The 25,252-nt window shown below is 42.1% G+C and overlaps 1 protein-coding gene across 4 annotated transcripts in view; it reads left to right on the top strand.

The window, feature by feature from the left end:
* ESRP1 (epithelial splicing regulatory protein 1) overlaps nt 1–25,252 on the top strand; it is a 46,289-nt gene extending 21,037 nt beyond the window's left edge. The window contains exons 13-15 of one of the 4 annotated variants that reach the window (XM_051785268.1): nt 658–826; nt 10,760–10,865; nt 25,237–25,252. In XM_051785268.1, coding sequence (XP_051641228.1) covers nt 658–826; nt 10,760–10,850 — 260 coding nt within the window. In that variant the 3' untranslated portion in view covers nt 10,851–10,865; nt 25,237–25,252. Of the gene's footprint in view, nt 1–657; nt 827–8,878; nt 8,957–10,759; nt 15,252–25,236 lie in introns of those variants that run through there. The other 3 variants (XM_051785267.1, XM_051785269.1, XM_051785270.1) reach the window with 3 other exon arrangements.

Here is a 25,252-nt window from a genome sequence, read left to right on the forward strand (position 1 = left end):
AGGCTTACTTTATTTAAAGCTTTTATATATTCACCTTTATGACACTGGAGAGGAGAAGAGGGAAACAAAAGAAGAGAATGGCAAAGGAGGAGGGTGAGCTCTCATCAGTGAGAATTCATTTAGGGCCTTACATCTTGTTGCAACACCACAAAGTGCACTTTGGTGTTATTTTAAAACTTGATATTAACACTTGAAGCTGCAAAGCTGTGACTCTGCTCGATCTGCTGTAGATTAATTGAAGACAGATGTTTGAAGGATGGAGAATATCTGGATGAAAGTGTCCTCTCTCCTGGAGGATGTTAGATCTTTATCATGGAAGTTTCTTTCTTACAGTGGAGAAGTCTCATACTTCTTGACTACAGACTTCATTAAAATCTAAACCTGAACAAAAAAAATTGACCTCCTCCTCAGAAAGATACCCTGTTTTCAGAGCAAGAGGTGGCTTTTAGTGTATTCCTGACTTTGCTTTTTGACTGGGGGGTGGACACAACATTTATCATCAGCTCATGTTGGTGGCTCAGATTTATTTTCTGTGATGAGTAAGGGAGTGAGAAACTTGTGAAGGCTCTTGACACACTGCAGGGTTGTTGTGTATGTATGGTCTGTTATCTCTGGAATTCAAGAGTTCCTAATCTATTTTCCATTTGTTCCCTTTAGGCCTTTCACCCCCTTCCTACTCCTTTCCCGCTCCTGCTGCAGTTATGCCAACAGAAGCTGCTCTGTATCAGCCATCCATGCTCCTCAACCCACGAACACTCCAGCCCTCCACAGCCTACTACCCTGCTGGGGCTCAGCTCTTCATGAACTACACAGCATATTACCCCAGGTAAAGCAGAGGAGAAACCAAGCAGGAACAAAGAAGTCTTTCTTTGCAGCAAATGCACAAAGCTCACAAAAGAACATTGTCTGCTCTGCTAAAGGCTTGTGTTACCAAGAACAACTTGTTCAGTATCTTGTTCAGGGAAAAAAATTAAGGATATCTAAGGATTTTCCAAGTTTTAGAGTATTTCAGGTAGCCATAGTTTTTTGGAGTTGGTTTGTTTGTTGTCTGCTTTTGGTTACTTGGTTTTGTTTTTTGTTTTAAACTTAGGTCGCACATTTAAGTGGGATATTTTTGATTTTTCTTTTTCCTTCTACCTAACATGCCTCTTAAGCTTGTTAGTTTGCATTGTTATGCCCTCAGTGGGAACTGATGTGTGTGGTATTCCTTCCCATGTCTATAAAGAAGCCCTTGGCCCCTCTTTAGAATGGGTAGATGGAGGTCTGCCCTAACAACTTCTGAAATTCTGCCTGTTTTTGTTTTTTTTACCAAAGTTAACTCTTGACCTTTTTGGTGAAAACTGTTTACTTCTAGAAATAAGTTTTGCATTGAAGCATATCTGTATTGAATGCATATGTAAAGCATATAGAGGCATATATTCTTCCTGACCTCAAACACCTCTAACAAAGTGCTTTTGGCTCTTCTGGATATATTAACTGTTTTCAACAGAACAAAAACTCTGAATAGCATTTGCCCTCTGCAGTCATGAGGCCTTGGAAAGAGCCATGTTACCTATAAGCCATAAGCCATTCATCATCTGTCAGGGAGTCTGTTAAAGAACTTGAGTTTTTTTGTCTCTGGAGAAGGGTCTGAATAGCTACTTAGGTAGCTGTTAAGCAATATGGGCTCTCCTGTACCTGTAAGATGACAAAGGTTTTCTTATTACTTTACACTAAACCAATATGTCTGTGAGCTGCCTGTTGTAGTTTTGCTATTAAAATGTTTTCTTCACTCATGAGTTAATTTTTATAATGCCTTCAATAACTGTCTTATGGTTATGATAATGTGTTACCAAACTCAGCCTCATTAATGTAAGATTAAGAAAAATAAAATTCCAAACTTGCACTGGCAATGTAACCAAGTTTCTCAATAACAGTTCTATATGTCATGAAAATGTAGCAATAATAGTTTTGTTATAACTTTGACATGTTGTATTTCTTAAAATAGTAAGACTGGCCACTGCAAGCTTAGTGTCAGGCTCCACACAGATCTCTCACTGAATGGGGTCCCATATGAGTCCTGTTGCTGGCTGCTTGGGCTGGGGGCATATATGTTGGTTACAGACTGGTCAGCCCCAAGTCCCTAAATATCTTTTCTATATTCTTGTCTAACTGATAGCTGTTCGCTGTTCTTAAGAAACCATTCTTACATAGCTTCTGTGCCAATTGCAAGTACCTCCATCTTAAAGAAAGTAAGGAAGAATTTCTGGAGTCGACCTCTTTCCTGGTTGTGAGATTCAGTGTTTGACTATTGCTTTTCTATCCAGAGTAAATGTTTGATCTACAGACAAATTGTATATACTCCAGTAGATGTAGTGATCCTTTGTTGCTGACATTTTGGGCTTTTTTTTTCTAAAAAATGAAGTTTTGTTACTTTTTAGACAAGTTTCTTTGCTTTGTAAAGGATACAATAAATAATTGGGCTCCTTTGAAGTAGCAATCAGAACTCTCTTAAATGTTATCTTCTGATTCTGAAATCTAATTCCAAAAATGTTAAGTATGTGCTGCAGGAAAGAATGGGGTATCCTCTCTACTAAGTGATCCATTTAAATGCATGTACATGGAAAAGCAATACAGAGCTGGTGGCTAATGATCAGACAATAGTTCATAAATCTAACTAGTGAATACTTATGGAAATAAGGAAAGTTTCTTTGACCTGCTGCCAAAAGGTTCTACCACTTGTGTTTTGCAAGGTCAAGTTGCTTTATAATAATCCAATTCTGTTTTCCACACAACAATGTAGAGGCAGGTGTTGGTTTAGTCTTCAGTATCTATCAGAAATCCTGAAACTCTCAGACTCATCTTAATGATGAGTCTTATTCTCTTCTTAATGCTCTTATAGCTTTTGGTGATGAAACCCAATTGTGTAAAGAAATGGATGCCTTCTAAGCTATTAAAATAGCTTTAGTGAATTCCTAATGAAAAGGAGGGAGAGCAAGTTATTCGGGATCTGTCAGTCTTTGATATCTCTCTTCAGCTTGTAATTATATCTGGCAACATGCTCTGACAGCAAATCAGTGGTCTCATTCTCTGTCTAGTCCCAGGCTTTTAAGAAAGAACAATAGGATTCATGGGAGGGAGGAGTTTTTCTTTATCTAATCCTGAATAAATGAGTGTACTAGGTGCTATATGTACATTGAAAGTAATGAATAACTGCTCTACTTGGCAATTGCTAACATGTTCTACAGGAACTTTTTACCATATACAAACTTGAAAGCTACTGCTACAGGGTATGCAGTTTTAAAACAGATGACTCTTGCTGTATTTATTGAATTCTAATGCCATTTTTATCACTTTTATGCATTACCTTTAAAACCTCAAAAGTATCTGTCAAAGTCTATACCTCTAGTAGTAAATTTATAATTTGTACTTTGTTAACAGTACTTTAAATAGTGCAGTGGAAAGAGGAGCTTCTTACTCAGTGGGTAGTGTGCTTGTAGGACTCAGCCAAAACATGATGTGGAAGCTGAAGACTGATGTGGGTTCAAACAAACTGGGTAAATTCCATGGCAGGAAATTCATTGTGAGTTAGTGAATACATAGAAACCACACCTGGCTCAGGAAGTCCTTGAACTGAAAATAACTAGAAAAGTGTTCTTCTGTTCTGTCTCCTATGGTAAATTCTTGTGCTGTTGAACTGAGGTGTGTAGGAGAACTTGTTTGTTCACACCTTTGTAGTACTTGTCTTGAGATACAGGCGCTGCTTGAGAGCGTGGGCCTGTTCTATGTGTTTCTAGCTGTATTCAGTTGTGCTGGTCTAATAGTGGCTAGGTTTGGGTTATCTCCCTGTTGTGCCAGTGTGTATATGGTTCTCTCTCTTGGAGTGGTTTAAATTAAAAGGTCTTTTTATGCAATAAAGGTATGATTATGACATTTCCTGCACAATGAAATACAGAGTAATCTTAGTGTTCTCATCTGTCTGCTTCCATCTCTTCCTGCTATGGATTAGGTGTGGTTTTTCTTGTTATACACTAATCAACTTGTATATACATGTGCAACATACATATAGCATTAATATTTATGTATGCATACCTACAGAAGTATGGGTGTGTAAAAGTAATACAACTAAGGTTAGAAAAAACTCACTTGTTCTCTGTGATGGATCAGATCCTCTGTAATGATCATCATGGAAAACAAGTGAGGCTTTTTCCTACCTTGGTCATTGCTCAGGTCTATATTGAAGCACCAATAAGTTAGATGGAGTTTAAAACTGGCAAAACTAGAAACAAGTAGGCTGGATCAGAGCGATAGTAGTCAGAGCTGCTGCCAGCAGCTTTGTTTGTGTATCTCTGTCTGGCTAACCAGCATCACTTGACAGAACTGGGTTAGGAAACAACCATATGTGTATTTAGCCTGGGAGCTTTGTCACAGATGGATAACAGCAGCAGCCAGAAACAAAACCTCTTCATCAGCTTAGTTGTACTCACAGCATCATAGCAACACTCGGAACCACGGCTCTTAGACTCTTTGCACTCTTTTTTATTATTATTATTGTACTAACTATGTCAGCTTGGATTGCATGAGATCACATCTGCAGTGAATGGGCTCCCTGGGCATAAAAGCCTACTGGTGGCTTTCAGTTGCTGTCCAGCAGATGGAGTTCACATGTTTACATCAAGTGGCAGAATCTGGAACTCTTCATTACCTATCCTTGCTCATATTGAGCTGGTTTCCATCATGAATTTGTCAAAATAACTTCAACTGTTTAGTTAATGGCGCAAACTTGTCACCGGAATGATTTCTTGGGTGGGACACTTAATGATTCACTTTTGTAAATGAATGTAGCTTGCCAAGGATTAGAACAGCAGGGGTGCCTTGAACTACTGCTGTATTTTGTTGGAGGAGCAGTGCATTAACAGGGAAGATTAATTGTTGCATGCCTCCATAGACTGTCATTATCCCTTTGTTCGTAGGTTTTAATTAGTAAAATTACCATGGTGTCTGAAAAGCAGCAGAAAGGTGGGTATCTGTAGGATCAATAGGTATCTGTATATCAGGATAGTAAAATTATTTAAATGAAAAAACAAAATGAACTCCACCTTCCTTCCAAGTTGGTAAGCCTGTAAAAATGTTTCTGCTGGTAGCAAGTGTCCAAGACTTACTCAACCCACCATACAAAATGGCACCATGGATTCTTCCTTTTGTTTGTGTAACATACTGAATCACTTGACTTTCAGCTAGCAGCTCTCACTGTTGTCTTCTGACTTTTCCTCTGCTAGCTGGTAAAACATTTGGATTAGTCTGAGGGATTAGAACATTGCTCAAGTTTGCTGCAGAGATCAGTTTGAGTGTAGTTTTTCCTTTTACTTATTTACAACACAGTTCAGTGGTGGGAGAGATCTGTCTGTTGTGCCTCAAGGCATGTGTGTCATCTATGCAAGTGGCTCTCTTAAACACTGCAGTGATCTCAGGTTATTCAGGGCACAAAGATATATTGCTGGATACTTCTCTTTACTCAGAAGCAGCCTTCTATGGGGTGTGTTAAAAGTCCCAACACTACCCAGGGCAGAAAGTGTTTCTGACTCCATTCCCACTGCTTCTTGTCATCATGCTACCATCAACTTACACAGCTGGGAAGCTGTTTGCTGTAGTCAGATGGAGTGGACAGCAGGTTATCTGGTTAAATGTGGGGAAGGCATCTGTACTGAAGGGGCTTTTGGTGTTTCCAGGGGTAGAGTTGGGTTGATCTTGGAATAAAGCTCCTTAGACCTGAAAGCTTTTTTTTTAGTCTTCCTTGTTGAGAACAGAGTCTGTGATATTTGTCCATGATTAAACAGCAGCCATGGGGATCTAAATGTTTCTATTTGATTAACAGATGACCTGATGGTTTAGTGCTGCTACTCCTGCTATTTGTGAAGTTACATGACCTTTCTTTAAATGGATACATTTCAGTCTTGGAAAAGGAAAATTATTCTGGTTATGTAAATACTTTTGCTAATAGCATGTCTTGTTAGTTTTTGTGAACAAAGTACCATGCTAAAACTTTCAACTTTGGTAATTATACTACAAAATTCACTAGTTTTGCTTCTCTCAAACTTTTGTATGAACCACTTCTAAAAAAGCCTTATAGTAAAGCTGCATTTCCTCCTGATTTGGGGCTGCTTTCCAGCAATGAACATTATAGGCATTATGCTGCAAGCTTGTGTATATGTGCACATTATACCCATGTCCTGTGCCAGCCAAAGAAGTAGTTGAAAATCCCTTACAGTCTCTGAAAAAATCTGCTGTTCACTGGATTTTGGACTGATCTGTCAAAATGGATGATGTGTGTCCATTGCTTTTTCTGGTCCTTCTGCTGGCTTCAGTCAGAGGATCTGACTTTGGGGTGCTGCAGAGCTGCTTAGGGTCTGCTGAGCTTCCTAGACCTCACAAAGGGGGGGATAATTTAATCTTGAAATGCTAGTGGATGAGTTAGACAAGTTTTCTTTGCCTGCTAGTGTTCCCCTGTGTATTACAGTGAGGTATATGCAGTAAGACTATCCTGCAACACAGGACCTGTCTTAGAGTCCTGAAATTAATAGAAGCTGTCAATCAGTAGCTTGAGAAAAGGTTATCTTCAGTATCTGTTATCACAAAGCAGAAAATAGTTAATACTTAACAAACAAAAAATTTTTCAAGACTACAGAGAACTAAGTCATAGGAAAAACAGGGATCGAAAATCTGCAGGGAGAGAAATGAAACCTCTAGATGGTGTCTAGGCACATATCTGCTCCTGTGTGCAAATAGTACTGGATACGTCTGTGGTTCTGTTGATTGACCTGCAAGATAGTTGGCAGAGATCTGAAAACCTGCTTGGCTATGTGTGCTGACTGCTCCCAACTCACACCCACTTGTAATATAAATCACAGCTTCCTCCTGGATATTTGTATCTGTTAAGCAAATGTATAATGGAAAAATGTTAGGAAATCAGGAGAGACAGTGATCCTCAATGTTTCCACATACTTTAGTGATCAATGTTTGGGATCCCTTTAAGGGTATAGATGCCAACATCAACCTTTAGAAGATGTGAAAACTTGTTCTTGCATCCAAAACTGATTTCTGAAATTTAATTATGTTTTGTTTTGAGGGTCTTTGGAGAATACAACAATCTCAGAAATATTGATTGGAAAAAAAATCCAGTCTACCTGATTAGATCCAAGAAGGATCAATTCATAAGGAAAAGAGGTTTGCATTGGGAAACGATTTCAAGAACTGGATAGGTATTAAGAGTTAAATCCTTGCACTGCGTCATTATATAATGATATGCAACTACTAAGAACAACCGTAGAAATTCTGTCTGACCTGATGTAAGATGTGCAAGTATTTGTTCCTGAAATTTGTTTAATTAGGGAAGATAGACTGGAATGTTTGTCTTGTATCCCTCTCTGGACACTTTTCACTTTTCACACTACCCATCTCCTCTATCGCCTGCTTTTCCATCTGGAAACATGACCACTCTAAGTCACTGCTGTTTCTCTAGGAGGTTGTCACCCCTCAGACTGGGGGTAACACAGACCTGGCTGGGAGCAGTCCCGAAGTTCCTTAAGGGAATTGGAGCAGATAGCTCCCTTAGTCTAACCTGTGGCTGAAGCTGTTACCTTTATCTCCAAGGTGGAGTTACAAATTAGCAAGTGCTAATTACCATTGCAGTGCAGAGCCAGCAGGCTGAATAGCTAGTTTTGAACAGGTTTCCATGTTCCTTGAAACAGAGAAAGACCCTGTAGAAGGAATGATAAAAAAAAGGGGGAGGAAGAAAACTGAAAGGGAAGTGCTCTTGCCCCAGCAAATGCTGTCCCACCAAAGCTGAGGGGAAAGCATATGGAAGCACAGCAGCAGGGCCAAGTGGCTGAGATGGTGGGAAAGCTGTTCTCTGGAGCACCAGGTAAAGCTGTCATGGCCACTACTGCAAGTTCTTGTGGTCTGTCTCTCAGCAAAGGGAGGCAGAGGAACTTCAGTTTAACAGTGATATGTCCCAAAGACAAGGGCTGTAGCTGTGTTTCAGAAGGAAAGCAAGATTGCCCAAGGAGTCTGTCTCATTGTTTTCTGGTGCTTTGTTTGGGTTTTTTGTTGTTGTTGTTTTTGGAGGGGGTTGTTTGATATTTGGTTTGGTGGTGGTTGTTTTTTTTTTTTTAGTGGTGATACAAGCTACCTCTGTATTGACTTACTAAATTAGTTTACTTAAGAAAGCTGCATCATGGTCTGCTTTGGGGACTGGGCTCTTTATCCCCACTAATAAGAACTCTGCAAAGAAAGCTGGCAAAAGGTCTCTTTCCTTACTCTTCATGTTAGTTTTGGAAGTAATGGGATTGTTCTCATAAGAATTCTAGAAAAACTTAAACTACTCTATATCTTAAGTTCTCTGTTACCTCAGATGCACAAATTATCCTTTCTGGTAGCCTCAGATGGCTGGCCAAAAGGACCCAATGTTAATGACACTCTTTTTATAAAGCTGTGCAGGTGCAAATAGGCTCGAGGGGTGCATCTTGCTCACTAAATCCAAGAGCAAAATAATTCTCTTTTTTTATTAAATGTTACATATATATACAAGTGTCTAGCAGTAGATGGATAGTCATGTGGATTACATGGCATTTTAGCAAAAAGAGGAACTGCCAATTCATTTTCTGGAACTGCCAATTCAAAACAAAACAGTTAAGTAGCTACAGTTTTGTGGCAATTGGAACAAGGCTATGAAAGACCTGACAAAGAATATCAAAGCTTCTGTCATCTACAAATGGAGTATTTTGGGCATAAGAAAAGAATTTTTATTACTCCTGAATAAATTATATTGTTGTGGCATTAATATTGCTTTAAAGCAAGACAAGCACGTTTGTTCATGGCACTGACCTTTACTATCCCACAGTTGCCATTGACCACAGAAGATGCTGTGTCTAAAAAGTCCATGAAACAGAAGTGAATGGAAGCAAATACTGCCTTGCTGGCAGCTCTGGAGAGTTCCTCCCTCAGGTATATTTGGCAGATAGGTAATAGAGACTGTTGGCCTGGATCTGACATCCAAACTGTGGATGGACATATCTGCCATGGGTTCATATCCTTACTCTGTAGCTACTTTAAAAAAAATGGGGTTGGAGACAGCATGTGATGGCAATAAGTTCCAAAGCTGAATGGAAGGGGGAAGACTTACTTTCAGCCTCATTAGTGTCATTAGGTGACCCCTGGATCTTGTGTTTAAGAAACTGAGTAGTACATAGGTATATTGACTGTGGTAATATTTTTTAGGGATTGGTATGGCTATTAATATCATGGAAAAGGCATGCAGGAAACCATTAGTGAGATGTGTTGTGATGAGTTTGTATGAAAATGCTACTCTACAGCATAAAACCTTCCTACAGCTGTTTTTCTGACAATAGGCTCAAAATTGATAGAAATGATTACAAGTCTTGTCCTTGGCATCAGACTGTCTCTGCTGTTTAGTGAAGAATTATTCACAAAGGTACCCAGGAACACAAAACTGTGGAGATAAAAAAGCATTATAAGCAGTTCCTATGGAAAATGGAAAAAGCAACTCTCCTAGACACGGATAGTTGTTCACAATGTTAAACTTCATTGAATTTCATTTGCTTTGTGAAACCCTTTGAAAAGATTTGTTTGAAGAGAAGCCACAAACATGTTTATGCTGTGTCCAGGAATGGCTTTTCTGCTGGATTTGTTTGTCGTTTGCTGTGAGTAAACTATCCCCTTCGATACTGTGCTCCATAAAGATGACCCAGGGCTTTGCAAATGGTGGGAACTTAGGGCAAGACTGAAAACTGGTGAGAACACATGCTTGGAGGCAAATGCAGCTACTAGACTTAGAAGCTGCAGAGGCACTCAAGAAGATGAACTTTAACTTAGAGAGATGGAATATAGGCTAGCACTGTAGGTCTCATGGGGAGTGAGGGAGGAGTCTTCCACAAGGCATCTTGGGGCAGTAGCCTTTGGGCTAAAGTCAGTCTTCATAAATATCATTTTAGCTAAGGATTTAAACACAAATATAAGCAAGCAAAGGGAAGACTGATAGTGCCCAGCAGAAACTTTCTCATGATATTTTCATAGCCTTGAATTTGGAGAACGGAAGTGGAGGCAGTCTGGGAACTACCTTTCTAGTGTAGTTTGAAGAGGTTGTTCTGGGTTTAAGGAATAGCATGAAAATGGTGATGGAAATGGGTAGGTGCTTGAAGCCATACTCAGGAGATAGAACAAAATTGTCAAGGTGGCTCTGAGCAAGAAGTATGGGCTCTTTGGGGAATGAGTTTGTTTCATTGTTTTTAACTTTCATCTTAAAATTGTATAATAAGTAGGAGTAGCCAGTGTCATCCTTCAGTATTAGGACAACTTGAAGGAAAAGTGGTCTATGCAAATCTTCCAAGTAGTGAACTTGTTAACTTTTCCCTTAGAGACTTTGTGTGTGGCTCTGCAGGAGATGTGTTTATCTCTGATCTCCAGGGACACTCTCGTGAGACCAGTCAGTTGTGACTGCCAGGGTCTGGAGGCAGTGATCTTCAACAAAATACTGTGTGCACCCCTGTGTTGTGCTGTTAGAGGAGGCTGATTACCCCAGTGTGGTTTCTGTTGTTGAATTGCTCTTGATGCTGTGGTGATGGAAGCATTATGAATGTCTAATTGTGACCTGAACTTTGTCTGCCCAGGGCTTTAAGAAAGGTTGAGGTTGCATAGCCAGCTGCTGGCTCTCTTCTGCACTAGTTTGGCTTCTGATTGCTTCTATCTTAACTTGTGTTTGTAGTATGCAGCAGAGGATGGACTTGTACACACAAATGATCCTGCCAGGACAGTGTCCAAAGAATGGATTTGCATTTAAAGGCCCCAGCAGTTAGACTTCCTTAGAGAAGGTAAGGATATGAACCCCAGGAGATGGGTTTTGGGTGCATCATAGTGTTTGCTTCAGATAACCACCATATTCAACATAACTTTTCATTTGCTGCCCTGGGAACACAGCTAGTCTCTTTCCTATTTCTAGAATGTCATACTGCAGTGTATAAAGCCTTGGCTGCTAAAGCCATCATTTAAAAGGTTTTGACTACTCCAGTCATTGTAAGGGCTGCTGCTTTACATGCTTCCCAGGGCTTCAAATGCATGCTACTTCAAGCTTTAATACCAGTACTGAGAGAAAGATCCTCAGAGACAGTTTCTTCTGTGGAACAAAGTGCAGAGATGATGTTACTTCTAGCAATGCACTAGGATGTAGTGTTGGTTAGGCAGAATGAACTACCTTCTTAGGTAACTACAGAATCTGATTTCTAAGCCTCGTGCTGATGTAAAATTGCAGCAATGAAGTAAACTGTGTTTGTATAACAGCAGCTACTCTCTTGCCTTTGTGAGCTTTCTGATCAGGCCACTTGAGCCTTTCAAGCTTGGTTTACTTGATCTTCTGTATAGGAACAGTCAAAGGGTAAAGTCACCCAGAAAGCACTTGTGCAGAAAAATGCAAGTTGAACTGCAAAGCAATGTATTAGTGACTGCACCAGGTGCTTTATCATGTACTGTAGTCTCAGAGGAAAGTATAGAAATATATTTATGAGAAATGGTCCTGTAATCTTTAGTCCTTTAAAAACATATAGTCAAAGAACTTTTATGCCCTTTTCTTTCCTCTGTTCATTCTTCAGCTTCCCCTCAGTCTTCTGTTTCGTTCTCCTGCTTTTGACGCAAAGGTAACTTAGCCCAGGGTATAATCTACTTCTGGGCAGAATCTTTACCTGCAGCATCACCTCACTGTCACCTGCTCAAAGTGTGCTGCTTTTGCATGTGCTTTGCAGAAGTGACCATCTCAAGTAGTTGGCTAACAGGCTGGCTTTTGTCTGGGCTGATAAAGTTAAACCCCATCCCTATAGCTGACAGTCTGAGGCCATGATTAGGTGCTCATTAGCATTCTGGCCTAAACTATGCTGCATAGCTTCCCACCCCCAGCTGTTTGTCTGTGGTGGGTGTTGCCATGCAGTGACTAGGCTGGGAAGCTGATCTAACTGGAAGATCCCATGGGGGTTGCCAGACACTGAGGGACAGTAATGGCATTGCTGTGTTGGAGTTGACTGTAAAACTTCACCTTGAGAGGTAAAAGGTCATGTGATAATTGCATTAATTCTGGCATACTCCTAGTGAAGCACTGTTATCTTAATAGGCAATGTCACTGAAATCCTGTGTGTGTAAGGTGAAAACTAAAGCTTTGGGTTCTTCAACAAATATTTGATATTTTGGAAATCAAAAAATAAATATTTGCTTTTATCATGGTGTTCAGTGACCTGCACAACTCTTTCGTGCAGATTCCTCCACCCTTTCTGATGTTTTGAACAAACACAGCGAGCATAGATGGAGATTATCATTACATTCCCAGTTTTACGGCTTCTCAAGCCAGTTGTGCTCAAGAGAAAAAAATCACCAGAACTCTGGAAATCAGCAGATGGATCTCTAACTGTGTTCAAGTTGATGCACAGTTTTCAAACATGCACACACAGACCACTAAGCCCTTCATTGAGAGCACAGGTGTTGAAATCATGGAAGTCCTTGAGGGTTTCTCCTTGATAAAGTATTCAGCTGCTCTTAACATAGACATAGTTTAGCCTCAACCTAAAATTCTGACCTCTTATGTTCTTTGAAATAGCAAAAAAGTCTTTTTTTGTCTAATTTTGCACACAGTTCTGTTTTAATTAAAAAAGTATTTTACAACCTCTAATTGTGCACTTGACATTTTAATAAAAAAAACTGTTGGGTTTTTTTGGCTTGTATATATGTCTAAATTGTGCAAAAGAGGCCTTTTGTAAACTTTATATGCAGGCATATTTTACACAGTGCAGAAATAATTAGGAATGTAAAATGGATTATCTGAGGGGAAAAATGCTGTAACTTTGTAAAAGTATACATGTGGGATGTTAAATGCTTTGTCTCTGATTCTTATCTTGTATGCTTTTTCATATGCACTCAGGTATTTAAATTTTAAAAGGCTTACAGGAGTATGCATTTTCAAACTTTGCTCACTCTGCTTAGTCAGAAAATGAGAAATGTAGTTAATGTCTCTCCTGTGCTACTACTTTTTATTTTTCCACTTCCTGCTCTACCCACCCTGCTTGGTGTTTGACAGCCTTTCATGCAAGAGAAGGAATTGTGATCTCTAGTAAGACCCAGCACCTTATCTGCTTTAAAGGAGGGTTGCTCATGGATGGTAGTTTGAGCTTAGTCTCTCTCTGAACTAGAACAAGTAACCCAGCACCACAACTGTCACTCTTACCAGAGAAATCAGGTGATAAATGTGCTCTTACTTAAATAACTTTTAGCAGCCTCTGGTCTCCCTGCCTGCCCTGAGACTGGGCTTCAGGCTGAGGGTTAGATCACTATGTCTTTCCATGGCAATTACACTCATCATCTCTACTGAAGAAAGGGGGAAGGAAACCCTGAAATAAAGAGATTTGTAGGGCTAAAAGTTGCAAAGTGGATAGGTTCTCTGGCATGTTCAAAATAAATATTGCAGAAGTGAGGGCTGCAAGCACTTCGGGTTTGTGGTGCTTAGAGTCCTCCTGTATTTAGTTCCCATGAGCCCAAATCCACAACAGTGCCTTGCTATGTCTGAAAGGAAGTAAAGGGGAATTAAAAAAAAAAAACAAACAAACAAGGATGGTGGGGTGGCAAAGTAGGAAAACTGTTCTAGACAAGTGATAGTCTCCCCCTTTCATTCTTCCCTTATTATTTTTCACTTCTCTTTTCAATGTGCCACCCTCCCCCACTCACTACAGCCATAGTAATCTAGATTTACATTTTCTCCTGGCAAACTATTACACTCTGAAGTATTTGACAGAGCCTTTTTTTAAAGTCACTGTTCTGTAAGCACGAGTACATCAAACATGATTTATTGGCGCAAAATATTTTTAAATGGTATTTCTAACTTTTCTTTCTGAGAAGATGGTTTTGCCTTTCATTTTGTAGCATGATTATAAATTAATAGTTATGCATTAGCCTATATAAGCCACTGGGGCAGTGACAGTGGAATGGAGTCTTCACATATTAACTGTGCAAATACAGACACGGAGTGAGTGGATGGGAAGAAGTAGTCCAGAAAAGGCTTGGAAAAATAAATCACAAACTGAATGCAACAATAATTAAATGCTTCTGAAAAACAAAGGCATACTTTATGTTGGGTTACACACATGGGCCTTTAGTTTGGGATGTTTTCCAAGTGTTCTATACAGTGCTGGTAAAACTTTAGCAAAAAGTTATAGCCAAAAATTGCCACAAAAATTGCAAAACGTGGATCAACTGCAGAGCGAACAGAGAGATTGTGAAAACTGCTCCTGGAGGCCTGCTGAAGGCATTGGGATTGCTTCATTTGGTGAAAAGGAGACTGCGGTATGAGAACAGTATATTAAAGATATGGCTATGAAGAGAGAAGGAATAAATTCTTCCCATTGTGAATGGGACTAGGAGAGAAGGGATGGAGTTACAGAGGCAGATTAAGGGATCAGAACAAACCTTCTTATAGCAGCAGTAGTTAAATACTGCTCTGAACTGCCTGGGGAGGCTGCTCAGTCTCCACCCAGGTAATCTTTTGGGACTGATTGGCCAAGCACTCATTAGAGATGGCACTGGTAGAGCTGGTCCCACTGTCAGATGCAGACGTGGACAAGATCTCCTCTTCAGGTCCCTTCCAGCCTTGTTTGTGGTGATACTGCTTTCTTCTTAGGACCCTGGCATCAGATGTTAGCAAGTGAACTGTACATCTTAATATACAATATGAGCTGGGGATTGTGTTATTTTTCACGAGCTCTCTCATATTTGGGAGTCTTTACACTCTATTTTCAGAACTGAATTCTTTACACAGTTTTTCAATAACTTTTAATTGATTACAACTGGAGTTCATTTAACCTAAAGCTGAGGAAAATAATATTCCCTCATTATAATGGGTGCAGGTTTTAGAAAACAGGCAAACTAGAAGTTATGTGATTTCTACAAAGGGGGGAAATGTGTGTATATTCTGTTTTCTTTTTGCAAAACTAGCAAAGCTTTGAGATTTCCCAACTATCTCTGAATATCTCCATTACTTCAGTTAGGAGGTTCTCAGCTGGAGGCAATTTTATTTATCTAAGAACAAAAGCCTGAAACTCCATCAGTAAAGATGAAAGTCCAATTCCACACTCTAACTTTCTCTGAGATTAAGAGTATTGATTGAACTTGAGATGTGAATCTATTGCTTGTTGGTTTGGATGTGTAAAGAATATGTAATATGAAGGTAATAACTGGAATTAATCTGAAAAAAATATGTGAAAATATATATTGTACTTTCATAAAGACTATATTTAAAATTATTGTGTTACATGGAGAAAGTTTTTCTTTCCTTTCTTTTTCCATGCTTCCACCTGTCTCTGTCCTGTTCTGCTTTTCTGGGGGTCACCTCTTTGACCTTTCTGGAGCTGGGAGGGCATAGAGCTGGGCTGTGCCCCTCACAGGGGGAGTAGGCCATGCTGGAGAGAAGGGGACGAAAGGTGCAGTGAGAAGACCCAAAGCACTGCCCATCCTGTGTGAATGCTACAGCACTGCCCCAGAAGAGAGGACGAGGGGCTGGCACGGTCCTATCCCCAGCATTTCCTGTCCAGCCCCTACTCCTCTCCATTCCTATGCTCAGGTAAGGAGCCTGGGTGTTTGCTGGGCTTGCCACTGCCTTACAGCAACGGGTTAGGTCAGTGTATGCTCAGACAGGCATATTCAGCTTATGGATCTGCACAAACTCCTTTTGTTGGTGTTGTTTTATTGTCAATTACTTGAACAGAGATGCAAACAACTGCTCTTCCCTGCATCCTTGCTTAGAAAGGGAGATGAGTGATCCTTCTACACACCATAGGTCAAAGATGGGCTACTTTGCAAACAAGCCTGGGCAGTCAGAGGAAGCGTAAACAAAATAAGTTTGCTTTCACCTGCCTTCACTACCTCTGCCCTGCTTGGTTTGTGAAGCTGATGGAAGGTCATGCTGTACTGAAGGAAACAAAGGAAAAAGAAATTGTTTTCGTGGTGTAAAAGGAGCATGGTGATAAAAACTGTTCTCCTGTGGTTCTTGCATGTTGTGTGGCAGTTACTTGGTGTAGGAGCTGCATCTCCCCAGGGGATGTGTAATCCTGTCCTGCTGTGGGAGATCCTGCAATGAGAGACTTCAGTAGCAGAGTCACAGCAAACGCTGCTGAAAGGGCATGTGACCAAAGCACTGGCTACAGAACCAAGCTGGAAAACAGCTGAAAAAGCACTGTGGCTGCACTGAGAAAAGTTATTGAATACCACCCCCACTTCTTCATTTAGTGATGTGAGAAATGTGGCTGCACCCATCAGCCATGGGCTTGAGGGAGAGGACTGATTGAATGGCCATAACTGAGCAAGGAGCCCACGTGAACTCCAATAAATCATACCCTGACTGGCTGTGACTGCCTATGAGATATCTGAAACACAGAAATATCATACCCAAACTTTGGGCTTTTTTTCAACTTTATCACTTCAGTTAATGAAACATATCACCTCTGCCTACAAAGCATGCCCTCATTCATAGCCCAGGGCCATGATGTCATAGCCTGACAGCAACCCCCTTTGAAAATCCCTTCCTCCTCACCAGCTATGCTTGCACCAAGCCCTGTGCAACCACACACCACTCTGAGACCTGGGCATGGCTCTAAGGGTCAAAGTGCACCCATGGGCATAGAGAAACAATGGAGATCTTTACTGCAATAGTTTGCTATTACTGGACACAGCTTGGAGTTGGATCAACAGCAGTAGCTGCACACAAGGAAGCCCCACTGCAGAGCCAGGGATGAGCAGAGAGTTGAAGTAGCACCGCCAGCAATACTGGGCTGTCACTAAAACATCACAGGATCCCAGGCAAAGTTTAGGGAAGGCAAGCTGGAGGCACGGTGCTCTGCTCTCTCCCTGATGATAGCACTAACACACTGAATTGCCCCACACTCAGCCAAGACTTCCTGTGACAGGTGAATGGGGGGCAGAAGCTTGTCCCAAGTGATGAGGTGACAACATTTCTAGAGCACCCCGCTGCTCATAAGCCATCTCTGGCAAAAAGACTCTTGCCACTACTCTAATACAAATCGTAGATGGACTATTTTTATTAACCAGTATCTCAGATGGAAAATACAGTTACAACCAGATGGGAAAAAACAGTAAGAAAGAGCTGATAGATGGGCTTCAACATTTGATTCTTTTTCAGGCAGCAATTGCAAAAATAGTATGATGGAATGACATTATTTCTCTCTGACTTCAGGTTAAAAAGCAGTCCATGTTCAAGGAGACTGCACTCAAAGTTTCAAACCCAACCTGACTTCCAAGCTTCAGGCAAGGTGGGTCTCCTTTCCACACATGTTCACGAATTGCAGCTGCTCTGCAGGTTCAATAACACCCTCGCTGGTGCCTGGTGCAGGCTTCTCACTGCGCAGGTACCTCGGGGGATGGCTGTGCAGGGACCCTGGGTTACAACCACTCTGGGACCTCATGGGCCGTGGGGGCCCTTAGTCAGCAACGATGCTGGGGCATCACACAGCATCACTGTGGATGTCGTTCCCCCTGCTCCCTCCCAGGTAGGATCAAAAAAGTATAAGAAGGTAAAAATAAATAAATAATGACAATGCAAAATTGTGTGCTGTGGTTAACTGTACACCACAGGGCAGTAACAGCATATTTGAGGTCATTACTCAGATCTTCACTCTTTGTGGAGAAAATAGAGTCTGGGAGGAGCTGGGGGGTTCTGGCACAGCCACCCCATCTCCGTGGGCAGCAGTCTGTGGGGCAGAGCCGAGATGCCCACCCAGCACAGTGTGGCAACTGGGGAAAACTACTTGGAACCAAGCTCTTGGCCACAATGGGCTTAAAAATAAACTCTGCTTCTAGTGCATTGTGCAGGTGATTTTCTCTCCCTCCCAACTCATTATAAAAGCTGTGAGCTGTGACCAACTTTTTGGATGCTACAGGCAAGTAATTCTGCTATTGAAATGTGTGTCTGTGGCATGGCAAGACTTGGCATTGCCTCCACCAGCTGAGGCCACAGCCACAGACCTTGCTTTCCATACTGAGAAGATAGAGGCTGGTAGGTAGAAATAAAAAAAGGCAGTGTCTTCCAAATTTGTCTCTGTATGTGCTCTGGGATAAATGTATAGCAGCTGAACCAAATGGAGGGAAGGAACTTTCTGGTTTAATTAAATGAGCAGGCTTAGCAACCAGATGCTTGAATAAAGAACAAAGAAGAGCTGCCATTTGTCCAGGAGAGAACTTCAGTGCTGGGGGCTGATTTGTGGATGGCCCACTTTCTCCTGCTCCTGCCCATGGAAAAACCACTGTGTTGCCTCTTGGCATGTAGGTGACTCAAACTGACATAAATGGTGATCATACAATTGCATGGGAGGGTAAACTGAGCTTCTCTTGATGGCAGGAGCTGCCTTTCCCTGCAGTGCACACCATGATCACCTGACAAATCCCATATGGGTGATGCACAACATGCTTTGGGTACTGACAGATTTACAGAAAGCTGCTTAAGGTGGAAGGCAGCTGCACAGCAGCTGTACAAGGTGCCTGCACATCCTTATTTTGTTGTGTTCAACTCAACTGAAGTAATAAGATGAAAGGCAATTTAAAAGCACCTTGTGGATTACCTTGTTCAAGAGCTTCTTAAAAGCTCATACAATGAAAGTGCATTTGATCTAAAAACACAGCATCAGTCATGACAGTGTATAATAGCTATAATGCTTAACCCAGAAGGAATCAGCTCTGTTAAGTGTATCATTTTACAACTGCTGGCACCTGGGAATAGCGTCTGAGTTTCTGGGTCAGTCTTTCAGATCCATTTGTCAGACTAAAAGGGACTGAACCTCTTCTACCTAAAACTTAACAGCTCTCTCTGTGTTGTGCACTCCAGTAAATCTAATGGCCAGCAATGGTGTAACAAAAGTCGTGCAGGCAGCTGGTGAGGGAGCTGATGTCTGTGATTTAGTCCGTTCTGAAACCAGTCTCAGGCAGCCCATTTCAATGCAATTTGTGTGCTATTGGAAGTGTTTCTGATGCTGAGTTATTTCTGTTGCTTCAAGCCCGACAGGGCTCACAGTTCCCCTGCCCCACCTCACAGAGTTTATCCTGGTCCCGCTCCCTGGAGATTCCATGACAGCAGATTCTGAGCAACCCGTGGGCTCAGGGGACCTGAGTTTCACCTTATGTTTTGCCAGCCGAGTGGCCTCACTTCTCTTGGGTGTAGCACAAGGTGGCTGATGAGCATTATCTGAAAGCAAGGGAAAGTACAAACAGCTTTTATCTCCATGAAGCCAGGCAATGTGTCCCCCCCACCGGCTTGGGGTCAATGACATCTATCTGTGAGGCTAAAAACTACCAGCCTCTTATCTACAAAACCTCTTGCAACAGAGGGACCTGAGATATCTTTGTTTTCTGGCTCTCAAGGCATAGACCAAGGCTTAGGTCAACACCTTAAAGTTTCATTTTACCAATCAGGAGTTTGCAGGGCTCAGTGTGTGCCATCACTGGCCAAACAGCCACATTGCAGGACTGCTGTTATCACAAAAGTGAAACCTATTTAAACTGCCATCCTGCTATCAAGTATTCCAGCTCCAGTATGTCCAAGGAGAAGCAGGTAGTCAGTTCAAGGGCTAGAGCTGTTTGCTGATAAATATTGATGGTGTGGAGCAAGAAGTATTGCAACACTGCAAAAGGTCCTTAAAAATGTTCAGAGGATAAAAACTGCCAGCACTGTTGTGATTTTGAAGCTCAAATAATAAATGATTCAACAACTGTACAGTTACCATGGGGATGAATTCTCATTGAGCCTAAAATTACCAAGCTGCTGACAAGGACCTATTTTTAGTATCAGCAGATGTGTATCTTTAAAAACATCAGCACAGACCTACTACTGTGTGTTTGTGTATACATGCCTGCTTGCCTGTAATTGAGTTTTCTGATGCTAATAATAAAAGCAAAAATAAGTAAATGTCTGACCGTTGCAACAGACAATGCAGTGATTTAGGCTGGGGGTGATAAGTGGAAGTTGCAATTAATACCTGGTAAATAAAGCATGCAAAGTGGCCAGATTGCCAGTATGTAACTGAACTAGTAAGCAGAGCCCTATCATTACCATCAGCTAATGTGCTGCAGTAATGGAGTGTCTATTTTTGGTGTCTGTGAGTATCTAATGGGAAGCACTCGTCTGCACTGTCAGAGCCCCACGACACAGGAAAACGGAGCCTTAAAGCTGACAGGAGCTGCTGGCACAGATCCTGCCTCCGCACTCAACCACGGAGTTTGTGAGTGCTCTCCCTCTACTTCACACTTGAGGGAGGTGCAAGGATAACCCCCCAAGAAAGCAGACAGATTAGGCGAGGTGTTAATACATCCCCAGCAATGACATAACGCAGCCGGTACAGTGCCAAGTTGTGAAGTGCCTGCTAACCAGGACCAGCTCATCCTATCTGTGCTGACTCACCACAGCGGCACCGGAGTGCACCAATTTAAGAATGGTTAAGGTCCCTGCACCGCTGATTTTGACTGGGTTTTTCTCATTAACTCTAGTAGGATGGGCTGGAGACCTGCCTTTTTTTATAGCCCCATTTTGCTGAGGGGGATGCCAGAGGGTGGCTCTAATGGCATCTCATTTGGTGATAAAAGGGTGGGTTTGTTTTTGCCAAACACGTAGCTGGATAGACATATCTCTGCTCGCCTCTTGGCATGCCAGTGCAGTACATATACATGCAAACGGAATTTGCTAGCAAAGCAGCCAGGCAAAAATCAAAAGCAGTACATTGCAGCCAGGTAGAATAATAGGGTATCGCAGGAGACAGTTCAGCAGTTTTGTTTAAAAACCAAACAAGCTCTTCTAGTTTCCGAAGACAAGGGAGAGGACTGTAGTGGTTCGTAGCAGGCAGCAGTGCTCCCCGCCTGCGCTGCCATGTGGGAAGCTGGTCACACCTCCCACAGAGAGCTACAGGGGAATAATGGCATTTCAGATAAGAGAGAGAAGAACTAAGGATCAAGAAAAGCCCTTGCGTCGAGACACACTGGGAAAAAAAACACCTGTGAGTGGTCGTCTACCCCAGAGTAAATTATGTAAAGGGGCCTGACTATCCATCATTTCCCATTTTTGATATTTAATTAGGAAAGAATAGTTAGTTCCTCAGAATTGGCTCTTTGAGATGTGTTGGCTATATACACTCTGCTCTGGGAGTGTACGTGCATCTGTTACAAATGTCCAACTCTGCTAAGAAATACCATAGTGTTCTGCCACCATAGAAAACTCCACACATGCTCCCTTTTTTTTAATTCTAAATATTTTATACTATACAATTTGGACCTTGGGGAGTTTGGTTTGACTCCAAAGAAGCTGTCTCTGTGGAAGCCAGGCATTCAATATCCAGGTGAGGTCTAGAGATGCTCTCATTCAGAAAGACTGAGCAACTTGGTCACACTACTGAAGATTAAAGTGAGAGCTTCAGGAGGTCTGGACAGCTGAACTGCCTGGGCTGGCACTGCCTTCTTAACATTATACATGTGGGTCCTCATCTGCATTTCCTAATGCCCTTGCCAAAAGAATAGGAGGGTATACACTGGAGAGCAGAGGTGTATAGGACACATAGACATGTCTGAGAGGTCGTCTCAGGCTCATGGCTTATCTGAAGCTGAGGATATGAATTTAATTCTGTAGCAAACAGAAACTTGACCTCACATTCCATTTTCAGTTTGAACGATCAAAATTGGAGAGGTTTTGTTGTCCAGGCACAGTGATCTGAAACACCCACAGAGGCACTGGCCTAGAACATTTTCTGAGAAGTCACTGGTTCACAGGAAACTGCTTTCTGATAGAGAGGGCATTGTCAATTCTTGTCAAGACCCAAGGCACTGGGTTTACTGAGACAAGAGCTGCCACTATGAACACAAACCCTTGCCCTTGGGCACACATGAACACCAAACTGGTTTGTTCCCTCTTGAGTCCAAAGGTATGATCCAGATGTGAGCCATGGGGGAAAGTAAGAATGCCTGAACCACAAGGATGACATCTGCCATCTTTTTTGTCCTTTTTGTCTGCCTTTTTCAATGATGGAGAAGAAAGGCCTGAGCAGTATCAGCTGAGCTGTAGATGTCCTCCTTTGTTGTAGATGAGTAATTGGTGCCTGGGGAAAGGGTGTTATTGCTTTTGAGGCCCCACAGATTTCAGCAAGAAACAGTAGAATCTAGATGTAGAAGAAACTGGGGAGAATGGTCTTTTCAATCATAGGACCCCAAATGACAGTAGTACTTAAGGTGAATCATGGTGAATGGCAGAAAAGAGCTTTGAAATTACATGCTTGCTAAGGACTACATTCACATACCCTGGATTCCTTATACCTAGTTGAGATTTAGGGAAATACTGGATGAATTCCATGTACTGGGGAATATTTTGGGAAGGTGGATGTGCCAACTTTGTGGGATCATAGGATAATTCAGGTTAGAAGGATCTTTCAAGAGTTCTCTAGTCCAACCACCTGTCCAAAGCAGGGACAGCTCTGAGGTCAACCATGTTACTCGGAGTTTTATCCAGTCTGATAAAACCCACCAAGTATGGAGACTACAGCCTCTGGGCAACCTGTTCCAATGTCTGACTGTCTTCATGGGGAAGAGGTTTATCCTTATATGCAGGACATAAGGATGTGGTAAATTGTATAATCAGCTTTGCTGTGCCTCAGAGACACCACCAAGAACAGTGAGAGTGTTAACAGCTGAGTAACAGCTGTTATTCAAGGGAACCTGTTGATGCCAGGATCACCTGGGGCTATGAATTTCAGCTGTGAGATAAAAGTGACAACATGAGTGCTGAAGTCTTTGGTACTGACAAAAGTTTTGTCATCATTGCTGAACGTACAGTCAGAAGAGCAGCAAGGCAATAGATACCACTTGTACTTAATTTCACTCACTGTGATATGGGTTAAAAAGCTGCATCAACTAACTGAAACAAAGAAAAAGGCGACTCGAAGAGGAAGGTGTAGCTTCTACAACTCCACTGCTTTCAAAATCAGAAGCTTTGCAATAATCAAAGAGTCGATAACCACACAGGTTCTGTTTCATGGCCACAGCTGTGGAAATCAGACTTGGGCAGTGCTGTACTTCCCCCATTTCCCCACAGAGGCTAAGACTTGTATGTGCAGCATTAGACAGAAGATTCAGATCTCACGTGCTGGGGTGTTGAGGAGTACTGGTGCAGAAATAAATACGGTCAAGCCCCAGAATTATGTTTGTCCTCCCATCTGTCCTGCAAACCCACAATTCCGGAGTCAATCAGTGACAGGAAAAGGGCAAAACCCCAGCAAGACCCAGGCCAAGAGTGCACCAGAACAGAAGAAAGAGCTGGTCAGTGCTCCCCACAGTCAGTGCCCACATTTCAGCACCCTTTTTTACATAGTCAGGGATAGCTACTCAAGCTTGTCTTAGTTTTCTTGGCTATGCTGCCATTTTTTTCTCAACAAGGAAGCTTGTTTTTACCTACAGTTCTCTAGATGGGTCTCTCTCAGTCTTTCCTCTCATTATGGGGCTCCTTAATCTGCTCTCAAAGCTTCAATAGCCTCACACTCTAGGAGTTAGTAAGGGGAATTGAGGCTTACGCACCCTTTGGGGTTTCAGTGTGGGTGCTTTGCTCTAGAGCATCTGAAACATCTGTTTCCCCAGAGTTGTTCACATCCCTTTGCTGGTTCAAATCTCAACTCTGTGCAGAGCTTTTTCTCTTGCTCATCTTCTGTTTCTCTTCCTGGTCAGCTCCAATGTTTCCTGAGGAGTCTCTTTGCATAGAGCCTGACTTCCAGTTCCACACACCTCTCTGGAGGCAGCTTTCACAGCCAGCATCCACTCCTGCTGTTTGACTGTCAGTCCTCAGCATTACACACAGAAGTCAAGGCAGTCACATCTGATGGGCTGGCCAGGCTCTCTGCTTCTCACAGAGGGAACCTTGCTCCCCTGACCATGCTGAGCACCCTCTCCTTGCCCTCTGCAGAAGGCAGCTTTGCATCTGAGCATACAAAGGCCAACTGAACACAGCAGGTCAACTCTCCTGGCTCAGAAAGCACTAGAACACCCATACCATCATGCACAGCTATCAAGAAAATCAACTGCAACCCCTGACTAAAGCTCCAAAACCTGGTAGTATGGAAGGGATTGTAGCCAAGAGGAAGCCAAAGTGCCAGACATCAGGATAAGAACTGCTGGGGCTCTTCCACCATGTGGCAGCTGATATGAAGCTGTTGAATGGCATCCAAGATATTGAGCTATCTAGAGCTCAGGTCTTACCCAGTACAACAGTCCCTAGAGTTTTAAAGATTTAATTATGTAGGAAGTGATTCTCCCCCTCTACTCCGCTCTCATGAGACCCCACCTGAGGTTCTTGTCCAGCTCTGGGCCCCCAACATAAGAACATTGATCTGTTGGAACGAGTCCAGAGGAAGGCCATTAAGACAACAGAAGGGCTGGAGCATCTCTCCTATGAACAGAGGCTGAGAGAGTTGGGGCTGTTCTGTCTGGAGAAGAGAAGATTCCAGGGAGACATGCCTACAAGAAAGCTAGAGAGAGACTTCTGACAAGGGCATGTACAGATAAGACAAGGGGGGATGACTTCAGACTGAAAGAGGGCAGGTTTAGATTAGATATTAGAGAGAAATTCTTTACTGTGAGGGTGGGTGGTGAGGCACTGGCACAGGTTGCCCAGAGAAGCTGTGGCTACCCTATCCTTGGAAGTGTTCAGGGCCAGGTTGGATGGGGCTTTGAGCAACCTGATCTAGTGGAAGGTGTCCCTTCCTATGGCAGGGGGGTTGGAATCAGATGATCTTTAAGGGCCCTTCCAACCCAAACCATTCTGTGATTGTATGATGATCACTTATGAAAGATCACCTTTGGAGTCAATCTATTAATCTCCTTTGCTGAGTCACAGGAGCTCAAATAAATTGGACTGGACTACTTGTGAAGCTGAAATTGCACATGGAAAATCATTGCTCTTTTTATTTAATTTTACCATTCAAGTTAACTTCCCCTCTCCAATTTAAAACCGTCTAAAGTTTATGGACTTAAAAGTAGTGCCTCCTGAAAAACACAGTTTCAACTTCTAAATGTCTCTGTTGTACTTAAAAGTGAAGATCAGCTTGTAATATAATTTTGCCAAGCATATACAATCTGAAACCATTAAATGTTTTTCTTTTGTTTTTTTTTTTCCTCCTCACCCTGAAGGAATACTTTAGAAGAT

This window comes from Manacus candei, unplaced genomic scaffold, assembly GCF_025592945.1.
Source record: "Manacus candei isolate 608988 ecotype Guabito, Panama unplaced genomic scaffold, ASM2559294v1 h1tg000019l, whole genome shotgun sequence".
NCBI lineage: Eukaryota > Metazoa > Chordata > Aves > Passeriformes > Pipridae > Manacus > Manacus candei.